Genomic DNA, 12,214 nt, shown 5'->3' on the forward strand with positions numbered 1-12,214 from the left:
TCTCTGTTTCTCAGTGAGTGAAAGGATGGAGTGGATAGCTCATAAAGTTTGGATAACAAGTGTTTTGATAAAATGCAGCATTTCAGGGGCATGGGATAGAGGATAAGGGATGCATATTGATGCTGGAAAGTAGAATGCCTCTAACATATACAGATTTTTGTATATTGTAAATCTGTTTCTTTTAGGTAAATAATTCTGAAAAATCCTTGATTGCAATGTACTGTACAGCCATAAATATCTACATAGATCAGCTAGTGAAACAAAGGGGAAGAATTCTTAATCATAAATATTTTGTGTGCGTTTGAGCAGATGCAAACCATGTCCTTGAGCAGTAGAATAATTTGGAGCACTGGTGACTAGTTGACTGTGGGATTCTTGAAGTTGTAACACCCCAAGATATCTTTTCTAAGCACTGAAAGAAATAATAAAGTGTATAGCTTCTTCTAAACCTTTAAGGAAAAAAGAGCTGTGAGTAAGTAATATTTTGAAATGTGTTGTGATAGTAGCACATGAACATTTCAGATAGTGTCTAATAAGGACGGAAAAAGAGAGATTTCTTGCATTTCTATGCAAAACTTATCCATTTTGTAGCTTTCAAAACAAGCATAGGATAGACCACATTTTCCTTGAAACTATGCACATTTGTAAGGCTCAAGAGGAAATGTACACACATGGAAGAAGTGTGTACAACTACAATATGCATCTGTGAAATGTGTACAGACATACTTTTTAAATGAAAAAAATGTATGCAAAAATATTTACATTTTGTAAAAACTCATTTCCATATAGAAAGTGTGTTTGTGGGGAGAGGTGTTGATATCTGATATAGAGGTGGAATGGTATGGCAAGAGCAGTGGGATTTGGAGAAACACAGAAAACAAGGCTGCCAGATTGTTACATTCCTAATTTAGAAAGTTAATTTTAGTTGCATATAATTAAAATTTTAAAAGCTGAAATTAATTGGTGAAAGATCTAAGCATAGAGCAAAGATAACACAGATGTAAAATCTTGATGCAATGCTCCACATGCTGTCTTGCATATTTTATAGTGAGATTACAGGAAGAACAATTAAAAACAGAACAAAACCCCATCAGATGATTTTCAACCAGAAAAGCACAAACCGAGTATTGGAACTTGGTAGCCATAAGGATCAAGGAGTTCAGATCTGCTATTAAGTTGTATTGTCTAAATTTATATAAATTGCTTTAAATGCAGTGACACAACACAATACATTCTGTAATTTAGCAGCAAAGTTAATTAAGCAGCCTAGGTAGTTTTCGTGTTTAGCTCCTGGCGACTGTTGTGATTAATTTTTAAAACAAAATTGGCTCTGTCTTCCAAGTTGTTAAAAAGCCGACAACATCTCAACATTGACACACGAGGTAATGACTGAATGCTAATTTACAGTTAAAATAGAATTCAGAATCAACTGGGCCCTTTTTCATAGTAGTCTTTTGGTGATAAATTGTACATTAGTAAACCTTAAACTGAAGATTTACAAGGAGGTCATTGCTGTCTTCATATATATCAATCTAAATGGCAAGTTTTGCTTTCTTTTGCCTGTTGTTTCTCTGAAATGCTTGTCTTGCCTTTTCACAAAGGTGGAAAAGGTGGCATGCAACAAAATAAGCAGGTTCTCCTGTCTTCCAGCAGCTGTCTGCAGGATGCCTCCAGATTGTAAACATTTGGTGGGATTATATGAAAGTCAAAGCAGCATGTTCTTTCAGCTCTCTCTTGCTGTCTCCATATGGTACTAACATGGCAGCATTGACGCAGTAATAATTCACTGCTATGGAGAGAAGATAGAAGTGTCTCAGAGATGGGGAAGTGCAATTTTTTATTTCTCTGGGCATGGTCCAAAACTACACAAGGATATATTTTGCACCATTGGCCCATTCATTTAATTATGTGATCTGCTGTTCCCACTGTGTCTGCCTTTCCCCAGCTCTGCAGACAATGCTACTTTTTCTTTCTGTAACACATTTGGAAGAAAAATGTGTTACCAGAAGAACAATTAAAAACCAAACCAAACAAAACTCAATCAGATGATTTTCAACCAGAAAAGCACAAAACCAATCTTGGAACTTTGTAGCCATAAGGATCAAGAAGTTCAAATCTTTTATTAAGTTGTATTGTCTAAATTTCTATAAATTACTTCAAATGCAGTGACACAATAAATTCTGTAATTTAGCATCAAATTATTGTTGTGTGTCTTGTTTCTGACTTATAGTGATCCTAAGGCAAAGCTATCACAGGGTTTTCTGGGGTTGAGAGTTTATTACTCACACAAGGTCACCTCCATGATATTAAAAAAAAAACCACATTCTTTGATCTAACAAATACAATCAAATACACTAAAATGCAACAACTATGCAGTGATAGATATATCATTGCACATCTTTTTGATGACCAAGTGCTTGTGTAGTCAAAATGGCACTACACCATGCACATGAGGAATGCATCTGTGGGCTTAATGAAAACTTGAGGTTTGCAAAAATATAAAGAATATTTAGAAATTATTTAATGGGAGGTTTGGTTAGTGCTCCCACTTACAGTTTCCACTAGCAGGTTAAAACCATTTTATTTGGAGAAGCCTTTGACTTTTGATCGCAGAATAAGATCTTATGCTCTCATAAAGTGGCTGAAAAAGTCACATTTGAATTCAAAACAAAAATGAATTTACACCACTACTTGGGTACCCAGAGCAAGAACTGGAAAGATATTCTATACCTTTAAGGGTTGTCTAGAAGAGGGGATTTTGGCAGGTGCTGCTTGTAATCTGGTTGCTTGACCAGACAAACTTTTGCGAAACTATTACAGGATCCAGGAGTCCTCTCCCAACTTTCACTTTGACAACCCTAACTGATACTTAGATATACTGTGAATTAGACCAATCCTGTTACCTAGCACAAACAACAAAATCATCAAATATTTTTTTCAGCAACATATATGAGAAAAAAGAACAGATAAGATATGTCAAACCGCTTGTAACTTGTTGAAGCCTAAATAAATAAATAAATAAACCAAATAAACATAAATAATCTTCAAACTCACTTTTTCTAACTGTTATATTTAAATTTACATAGGTTGGAGAAAGGCCCATTAAAGAAGAATTTTGTCCTCCACCGTATGCTCACTATGAAATGCCTCCGAGCTTTTATCGCTCAGCAATGATACTGAAGCCTCAGTTAGGACTTGGTGCCGTTTCCAGGTTACCATCAGCAAAAAGCAGGATTTTAATTGCAAGTCAACGGTCTTCAACTGGCTGCATCCACCCACAGGGACCAATAACTAGTGTTCCTGCAATTTTCCATCCTGATGCTACAGGTAAGCGGTATTGCTATCTGTCTTAATGAAAGCTGATAATCTATGTTTTTCTCTGAAGGTTGGAGGAAAGATACCATCATAGAGCTGGAAGAGACCGAGACCCCATTCTGTCATGCAGGAACACACAATCCAAGCACTTCCAACAGATGGTCACCCAGCCTCTCCTTTAAAACCTCCAGAGAAAGAGATCCCACTGGACTCTGAGGGGGCAGTATATATCACTGTTGTACAGCTCTTACGATCAGAAAGTTCTTCCTAGGGCCTTTCCACACAGCACTATAACCCAGAATATCAAGGCAAAAAATCCCATATTATCAGAGTGTGGACTCAGATAACCCAGTTCAAAGCAGATTTTGTGGGATTTTCTGCCTTGATATTCTGGGATACCAGTACTGCCATCTGTTGAGGAGTTACGAAGGTGAAGGCATTATTTTTCATTCAACCCTCATATGTTCCTTCTTCCTGTAAGCATGTTCTTGCCTTGGTGAAACTTCCAAGAAAGAAAGAAAAAGGTGGTATAATGCAAAACATAGTAAATTTCTTAGGAAGGTAATAAAGATCTCTAGCCAGGAATATATCACTGCATATTGAGGGAAGTTTGGACATGGAAACGGTGAAATTTCACACTTTCTGCTTGTAATTGCTAGAACATCATAATGAGTTTCACCTCTTTTGACTGTAAAACAGAGCAGAGATTAAAATGACAATGTGTAATATCTGGAAAATTTCTAGATATTACAAACAGAAAGGGAAAGAACGCATTAAGATTTTCTGCTGCAACACTTTTGGTACATATAGAATGTAGCACAGCTTTCAGTGGCTTTCCCAGCATTGTTCCATAGAGTTGCATTTTATAGCTCCATACTCTGTTAAATTTTAAATCTCTTGGAAAGATTATAAACAATTTAGAAGGAAATGTCTTGTGCATTCATCTGACAGCACCTAACCGTGTTCCCTTTTATTACATTGTTGTGGCAGTAGAAGCTGTTTATACTCTCCCAGCAAACAGAATGCTTTATTTGATAAAGTTGTCAATCCTATATGCATTTGCTTTACTCTGAATGAATATGTAAATAGCTATGTATAACTTTAACAAATACCATTTTGTTGATCGTGTATTCATGCATGAGTTTGTAATCTCAAGCAAGAGTGGGGAAATGAGTGGTATAAGTGTGATCCTGTGTGATTATTACCTGGAAGAAAGCTCTGTTGAACACAGTGGGACTACTAAATTCACCAGCCTTTGATTTTGTGTGTGTGTGTGTGCGCGCGCATGCAGAGGTACTCTACTTCACCAGGGTATATTTTACCTGGGTCCCAAAGTGCAGAAAAGTTTGAACATCCACAAGATCCCAGTTAGGTTGCAGCCTTCATTAGTTAGGTTGCAACCTTCATGAGAAAAGGATTGTGTCTAAAGATATATGTGTATATGTAGGCTACCTGGTTTTTTTTGCTGTGTGTGTGTGTGTCAGAAGTGACTTGAAAATCTGAATGACCCTTGGTGGTGCAGTGGGTTAAACCATTGAGCTGCTGAATTTGCTGACTGAAAGGTTGGCAGTTCGAATCTAGGGAGCAGGGTGAGCTCCCACTCTAGCAGTTCAAAATCATGCAAAATGTGAGTCGTTCAATAGGTACCACTTCTGTGGAAAGGTAACAACACTCCATACAGTCATACTGGAAGTGTCTATGGACAATGCCGGCTCTTTGGCATGACCTTAGAGATGTCTATGGACAATGCCAGCTTGGAGGCTTAGAAATGGAGATGAGCACCATCCCACAGAGTTGGACACAACTAGACTTAATGTCAGGGGAAACGTTTACCTTTACCTTTTATATGTATATTTCCTTGTAGTTCTATACAGTTCCCATCTTATAAGAGTTACGGAGCCAGTATGAAAACAACATTCTGGCTTACTGGGTCTTCTGGCCTGGTTCTTGCTTAAGGCCCTTTGCTTGCTTGTGCTGTTTCAAGATTAAGGAGGGGGGCTGAGATTTTTTCCCCCTGTATTTGAAATTAGTATTCATATCACAAACTAAAGGCCCCAGTTACTTGTGTATAGGCAGGAGTGAGGAACACCTGGTAGGGAAGGATTAAGGAGAACATCACACAAGATAGTTGGAGCAAGCACTGTTGTTGCTTCTGCTTGGATGAATCAGAGCACATATTCAAAGCAAACAATAACACTTTCTTATACAGTTGGCCCTACACATTTGGAGATTGAACTTTTGAGGATTTAATTATTTGTAGATTTGATTAATATCGTCTTTCTAGGAATCTCTAGGTCTTCCAGTGTGATTCCATGCTCAACATCCAAGTCTGGCTGGAAGACACAGAGATGCCTAGTGAGGAGTTATCTCAGGTTAAAGAAAATGTTGTTTTCTTTTTAAAAAATCACAGTTGTTCCACTTTTGCTATGAGTTCTGCAATCTTAACCCTCTCAAAAAGTGGAGGGCCTACTGTATTCCTTTCAGTTCTAAAATATATGAGATTAGCACTTCATCCCATGTCCTCATTCCATGGTTACAGCTCTGCACTTACCACATTCCCTTGTCCTATTGTTTACAGCCTGGCCATGTTTACAATAGTTTACTGCCATTGGTTGATGAACACTGTTTTAATCGGGTCTTACGTTGTTGTTTTATATGCTTATATGTTTTATTCAATTGTATTTTATACTGTGCTTTATTTTATGTTCTGTTTTTAGGCACCTTGTGCCATGTTTAAGCTGCCCCGAGTCCCTTCAGGGAGATGGTGGCAGGATATAAGAATAAAGTTATTATTGGGTAAAGGTAAAGATTTTCCCCTGACATTAAGTCCAGTTGTGTCTGACTTTGGGGGGTTGGTGCTCATCTCCATTTCTAAGCTGAAGAGCCGGTGTTGTCTGTAGACACTTCCAACGTTATGTGGCTGGCATGACTGCATGGAGCACCGTTACCTTCCCACCAGTGCTGTACCTATTGATCTACTTACATTTTCATGTTTTTGAACTGATAGGTTGGCAGAAGCTGGGGCTAACAGCGGGAGTTCATGCCGCTCCCCGGATTCAAACCTGCAACATTTTGGTCAGCAAGTTCAGCAGCTCAATGCTTTAACCCACTGCACCACCAGGGGCTCCCAAAAGTTGTTGTTGTTGTTGTTGTTGTTGTTGTTGTTGTTGTTGTTGTTAGGGTCTGAAAAACTGGAAGAAACCTTTAAATACTGCCTTACAAGGATCCCATAGCTCATTTGAAAATATAGCCGTATTAGCCTGAATCGATATGCAAGGGATATTACAGTACTGTTGAGATCAATATAGATCGTTTGGCTATTAACAACCAAAGAGTTCCAAAGTAATTAGCACATTTGTAAGACTTCTACCCTGGATGTTTTTATTAAATAGAAGTAGCTAAAAAAGTTATTTCCACATATGATAGTTCACATGTGAGGTTGCTATTGGTATGGGAAAAGGACTTATGTGACCAGTTTGTTCTTCATACCCCATGATGATTGGGACATGGCTATATGTGTGATTTATTTTTATTTTTCCTTCCAGGAGCTCAAGGTAGCATACCTATTTTTCTCTCCCTTTATTTGATCCTGGCAACACTGAGGAAAGATAATAAATCAGCCCAAAACTATCCAGAAAGCTTCTTGCTCAACTGGAATAGACCCCGGGTCTCTCCAGTCCTGATCAAACTACTATATAATGATGGCATCACATTTCCAGATCATTATCACTTTCCCCTTTTGTTTGTGATAATTTGATGGGTCATCAAACGATCAGCCTTTATTCTTGCAAAAATGTGCCATTCTTTATCTCTGCCAACACGTTTCTTCATAATTTGATATACTGTTGGGTTGCATCTTACCTCTTTTCATCTCCCTTAGTGCTTTTATGTGATATTAGAGGAAGAAAACCAAGCACAGCTTGGATAATTAGCCTACAAAAAAGGAAAGATGATGAAATCCAAGCACTAAACGGGAACTTTTCTACTCATTATTTTTCAGACACTTGAAAGAAAAGGCACTTTGTTCATGTGAGCCAGAAGGATGGGATGTGTGAAAGGGAAAACCGATGAGTATGATTGTCCAAATTGATAGGGTCACCATAATATGACAGGCAACTTGAAGGCATACACAAACAAACATACACACATTAATGTTGAAAATCCTTTTTGCACATCAGACATAGAAAATATTTGTTTGTTTGTTTGTTTGTTTATTTGTTTTTGATCTCCAAGGAGAGACTCAGGACGCCTACCAACAGGCAACAATATAAACATATAATAAAATACAATCAAATACCTAAAAATAAATATAAATATACATTAAAACAGTTCGCCAAGTTAAAAATGTCATCCAAATCAGTCCAAATTGTAGTCAAATAAAATAAGTTTAATCTGCAAATGCTTGCTCCCATAACCAGGATTTAAGTTTCTTCCCGAAGGTCAGGAGGGAGGGGGCAGATCTAAGCTCCTTAGGGAGTGAGTTCCACAGCTGAGGGGCCACCATGGAGAAGGCCCTGTCTCTCGTCCCCACCAAGCACGACTGTGATGGCAGTGAGACCGAGAGCAGGGCCTCCCTGGATGATCTTTAAGTCCTTGATGGATTGTAGAGGGATACATGTTCAGACAGGTAATTTTATTTATTTATTTATTTATTTATTTATTTGCTTTATTTCTATACCGCGTTTCTCAACCTATATTAGGTGACTCAATGCGGTTTACACAGAATTAATTACCACACAATAACAATTAAAACATAGCATACACAACAGCAAACACACAACATTCATAAAATGCCTCGATCTCAAACAAGATCCAGTCTCATATCCTTATGCCGTTCCTATGTTCAGTTTACCGTCATTCTGTGTGCAATTGCGCTGATTAGCCAAACACTTGCTCAAAAAGCCAGGTTTTGAGCTTCTTCCTAAATGCCAGCAGTGAAGGGGCCTGTCTGATGTCGCTTGGTAGGGCATTCCATAACCGAGGGGCCACCACCGAGAAGGCCCTGTCTCTCGTTCCCGCCAGCCGTGCCTGTGACGCAGGCGGAACCGAGAGTAGGGCCTCCCCGGATGATCTTAATGTCCGTGTCGGTTCGTAGGAGGAGATGCGTTCGGAGAGGTAGGTGGGGCCGGAACCGTTTAGGGCTTTGTAGGCTAGTGCCAGCACCTTGAATTGTGCCCGGTAGGGAATTGGCAGCCAGTGGAGCTGGCTCAACAGAGGAGTGGTGTGCTCCCTGAGAGCTGCTCCTGTTAGCAACCTGGCTGCCGAGCGCTGGACCATCTGGAGCTTCCGGGCAGTCTTCAAGGGCAGCCCCACGTAGAGCGCGTTGCAGTAATCTATACGGGATGTGACCAGAGCGTGGACTACCGTGGCCAAGTCCGACTTCCCGAGGTACGGGCGCAGCTGGCGCACGAGCCGGAGCTGTGCAAATGCTCCCCTGGCCACCGCTGAGACCTGGGGCTCCAGGCTCAGCGATGAATCCAGGGTCACACCCAAGCTGCGAACCTGCGTCTTCAGGGGGAGTGTAACCCCGTCCAACACAGGCTGTAACCCTATGCCCCGTTCGGCCTTTCGACTGACCAGGAGTGCCTCTGTCTTGTCTGGATTCAACTTCAATTTGTTCACCCTCATCCAGTCCGACACAGCAGCCAAGCACCGGTTCAGGACCTGAACAGCCTCCTTAGAAGTAGGTGGAAAGGAGTGACAGAGTTGGACGTCATCTGCGTACAGATAACACCGCACCCCGAAACTCCGGATGATCTCTCCCAACGGCTTCATGTAGATGTTAAACAACATGGGGGACAGTATTGAGCCCTGCGGGACCCCACAAGACAATGGTTGTGGGGACGAGCAGCTGTCCCCCATCAACACCTTCTGGGTACGATCCTCTAGGAAGGACCTGAGCCACTGTAAAACAGTGCCACCAAGGCCCATTCCCGCGAGGCGTCCCAGAAGGATACCGTGGTCGACGGTATCGAAGGCCGCTGAGAGATCCAGCAGGACCAACAGGGACACACTCCCCCTGTCGAGCTCCCTGCGGAGATCATCCACTAAGGCGACCAGGGCTCTCTCGGTACCATGTCCCGGCCTAAAGCCAGACTGTGCCGGATCCAGATAATCCGTGTCTACCAAGAATACCTGGAGTTGTGAGGCCACCACACGTTCCAGGACTTTGCTCAAAAAGGGAAGATTGGAAACAGGCCGATAGTTGACGAATTGAGTGGGGTCTAGTGATGGTTTTTTCAACAGCGGTTTTATTACAGCTTGTTTTAAGCTGGCTGGAATATTGCCTTCCCGAAGGGAGGCATTAACCACCACCTCCACCCACTCGGCCAATCCCCCTCTGGCCTCCTTTAGAAGCCAGGATGGGCAGGGGTCTAGGATGCATGTGGTAGCTCTCATTCCTTCAAGTATCTTGTCCACATCCTCGGGTTTCACCAATTGAAATGAATCCATCAAAATAGGACAAGCAGATGCTCGTGTTACATCCTCAGAGACTGCCGTTAACGTGGTATCCAGGTCAGAGCGGATCAAAGCGACTTTGTCCGCAAAGAACCGAGCAAATGCTTCACAGCGGGCCGTCGAGTTGTCAGGGTTCCCATCCGGAATGGTGGGGTTCAATAGCCCTCTGACAACTCGAAACAACTCCGCCGGACGGTTCTTTGCGGACGCAATATTGGCCGCAAAGAAAGCTTTCTTTGCCGCCTTTATTGCCACGGCGTATGCCCTTAATAGGGCAACAAACCGTGTTCGATTTAACTCGCTCGGGTCCGAACGCCACACGCACTCTAGTCTCCTCTTCCTTCGCTTCATCGCTGCCAGCTCCTCGTTGAACCAAGGTGCTGGTTTAGCTCGGCTACTTGAGAGGGGACGTTCCGGAGCAATCGTGTTTATGGCCCTAGTCATCTCCCCATTCCAGAGAGACACCAGGGCTTCAACAGGATCACCAACCGAGGTAGCAGGAAAATCCCCAAGAGCCGTCAGGAATCCGCTCGGATCCATAAGCCTCTTGGGGCGGACCATCTTAATGGGTCCCCCACCTCTGCAGAGGTTGGAAGGTGTGGTGAGTCTAAATCTGACCAGATAGTGGTCGGTCCATGGCAACAGAGAGGTGGATAACTCCTCAACACCGCCACCTTGCTCCCATCCCTGACAGAAAACCAAATCTAATGTGTGTCCCGCACAGTGGGTGGGGCCAGATACTTGTTGGGACAGCCCCATGGTTGCCATGGATGACATGAAGTCCTGAGCCGCTCCTCCTAGGGTAGTCTCGGCATGTACATTGAAGTCCCCCAGCACAAGAAGCCATTGAGACTCCAATGCCAGGCTCGAGACCACCCCCGCTAGCTCAGGTAGGGAGACCGTAGTGCAGCGAGGTGGGCGGTACACTAACAGAATCCCTATTCTGTCCCGGTCGCCCACCCTCAGGTGGACACACTCGAAGTTGGTTGACTGTGGAATGGGGCCTCTGGTCAGAGGGATAGAATTTTTGTAGACCACCGCAACTCCGCCTCCCCGCCCTCCAGGTCTCGACTGGTACTGTACGGAGAATCCTGGTGGACAAAGCTGGGTCAAATTAACTCCTCCAGCTTCATCCAGCCAGGTTTCCGTAATGCACGCCAGATCTGCCCGCTCCTCCAAGATTAAATCGTGGATGACAGATGTTTTGCCGTTGACAGATCTGGCATTCAACAGCACCATCTTCAACCCAGAGGGACTGCCAACCTGGGTACACCCACTTACCAAGTCAGGAGACCGATTACAGGTGATTAAGTTTTTTTTCCTTCTTTCCCTAGGCCGAATTTGGGTTGTTAGATTTTTACTATTTCTGGGCCGAATTAGCCGAATTAATGGTCTCCCTTTCCCGTATCTCCCCCTCCCCGCCACGGACTCTATGGGGGCCCCCCGGCCAGTGGAATGCCCTTCTTCTGCCATATTGCACTTGGAGTTCAGAGTTTCATCCCATGATTTGTACCAGGATATTTGCTTTTGCCACTCAGTCTCAGTCCAATTCTTTCCTATTCCTGGAATGCTAATTCCAGGGTCCCCCCACCCGTTCCACCCTCTATTGTCCTCCCAGTCCACCAGTAACACAGTAAGCAGAACCCAAGGGAGGAATGCTGACATTGGGGAACAGAGTTGATACAGGGTTGAGGTAGGATGTTAGGCTTCAAGTAGCAGTAGATTTTAAATTGCTAGGTCTTAAAGTGCTAAAAATTTAGTCTGAAGCTGTTAAGGTGCATAAAGAACTGTTAAGGTGCATACAATAACGCGTTATCAGAGACTGAATTGCTATGGTGGTCACTTAATAACCTTAGTTATACAGGGTTAAAGTGCAAGATGTTGGTTAAAGTGCTGATCGTGGTATAACTTAGCAGCAATTGGCCCCTATAAAGTGCTAACAGTTGGAAAATTTGGCAGCAATAGATCAATAAGATGCTGGTGGTTGGAAGACTTAATAGCGTTGGCTCATATAAAGTGCTGGCAGTTGGCAGAGAATCAGCGTTGGCTCAGATGACAATTTACTAGCACAATAAATGTGCAAATGTGCAAATTGATTGAATAGTCCTCAGTCCTATTGGTGGATGTAAAGCCCAGTTGGTCTCTCTCCTCCCCCTCCCACCATCAGTGTCAGGGTCGGATGACTGAGTGCCTTGCAATAGAGTGACGGATCGCTAAGATGGCCACCGGAACTGCTGATGAGCTGGATAATTCCGGAAATGGAGGCAGTAACGCGGTGGATGGCGTTACAGTAATGGCGGTTGATCACAAAACATGTAACAGCAGCTATGTAGCAATATATATAGTTCCAACCGCTCAGGAGTCAGCCTAACAACCGTGAAGTCAGTGATGCTGGTTAGGAGCGTTGCAGGCTAGAAGAACACGATTGCCGCAAAAGATC

General features: G+C 42.8%; 1 protein-coding gene across 3 annotated transcripts in view; it reads left to right on the plus strand.

Annotated features, from left to right (window-relative positions):
- MTUS2 (microtubule associated scaffold protein 2) overlaps nt 1-12,214 on the plus strand; it is a 386,111-nt gene that overhangs the window by 113,998 nt on the left and 259,899 nt on the right. For all 3 annotated transcript variants that reach the window (XM_060770880.2, XM_060770879.2, XM_060770881.2), the window contains exon 3: nt 3,087-3,327. In XM_060770880.2, coding sequence (XP_060626863.2) covers nt 3,087-3,327 — 241 coding nt within the window. The remainder of the gene's footprint in view (nt 1-3,086; nt 3,328-12,214) is intronic.

The sequence above is a fragment of the Anolis sagrei genome, chromosome 3 (assembly GCF_037176765.1).
Source record: "Anolis sagrei isolate rAnoSag1 chromosome 3, rAnoSag1.mat, whole genome shotgun sequence".
In the NCBI taxonomy this organism is placed as follows: Eukaryota; Metazoa; Chordata; class Lepidosauria; order Squamata; family Dactyloidae; genus Anolis; species Anolis sagrei.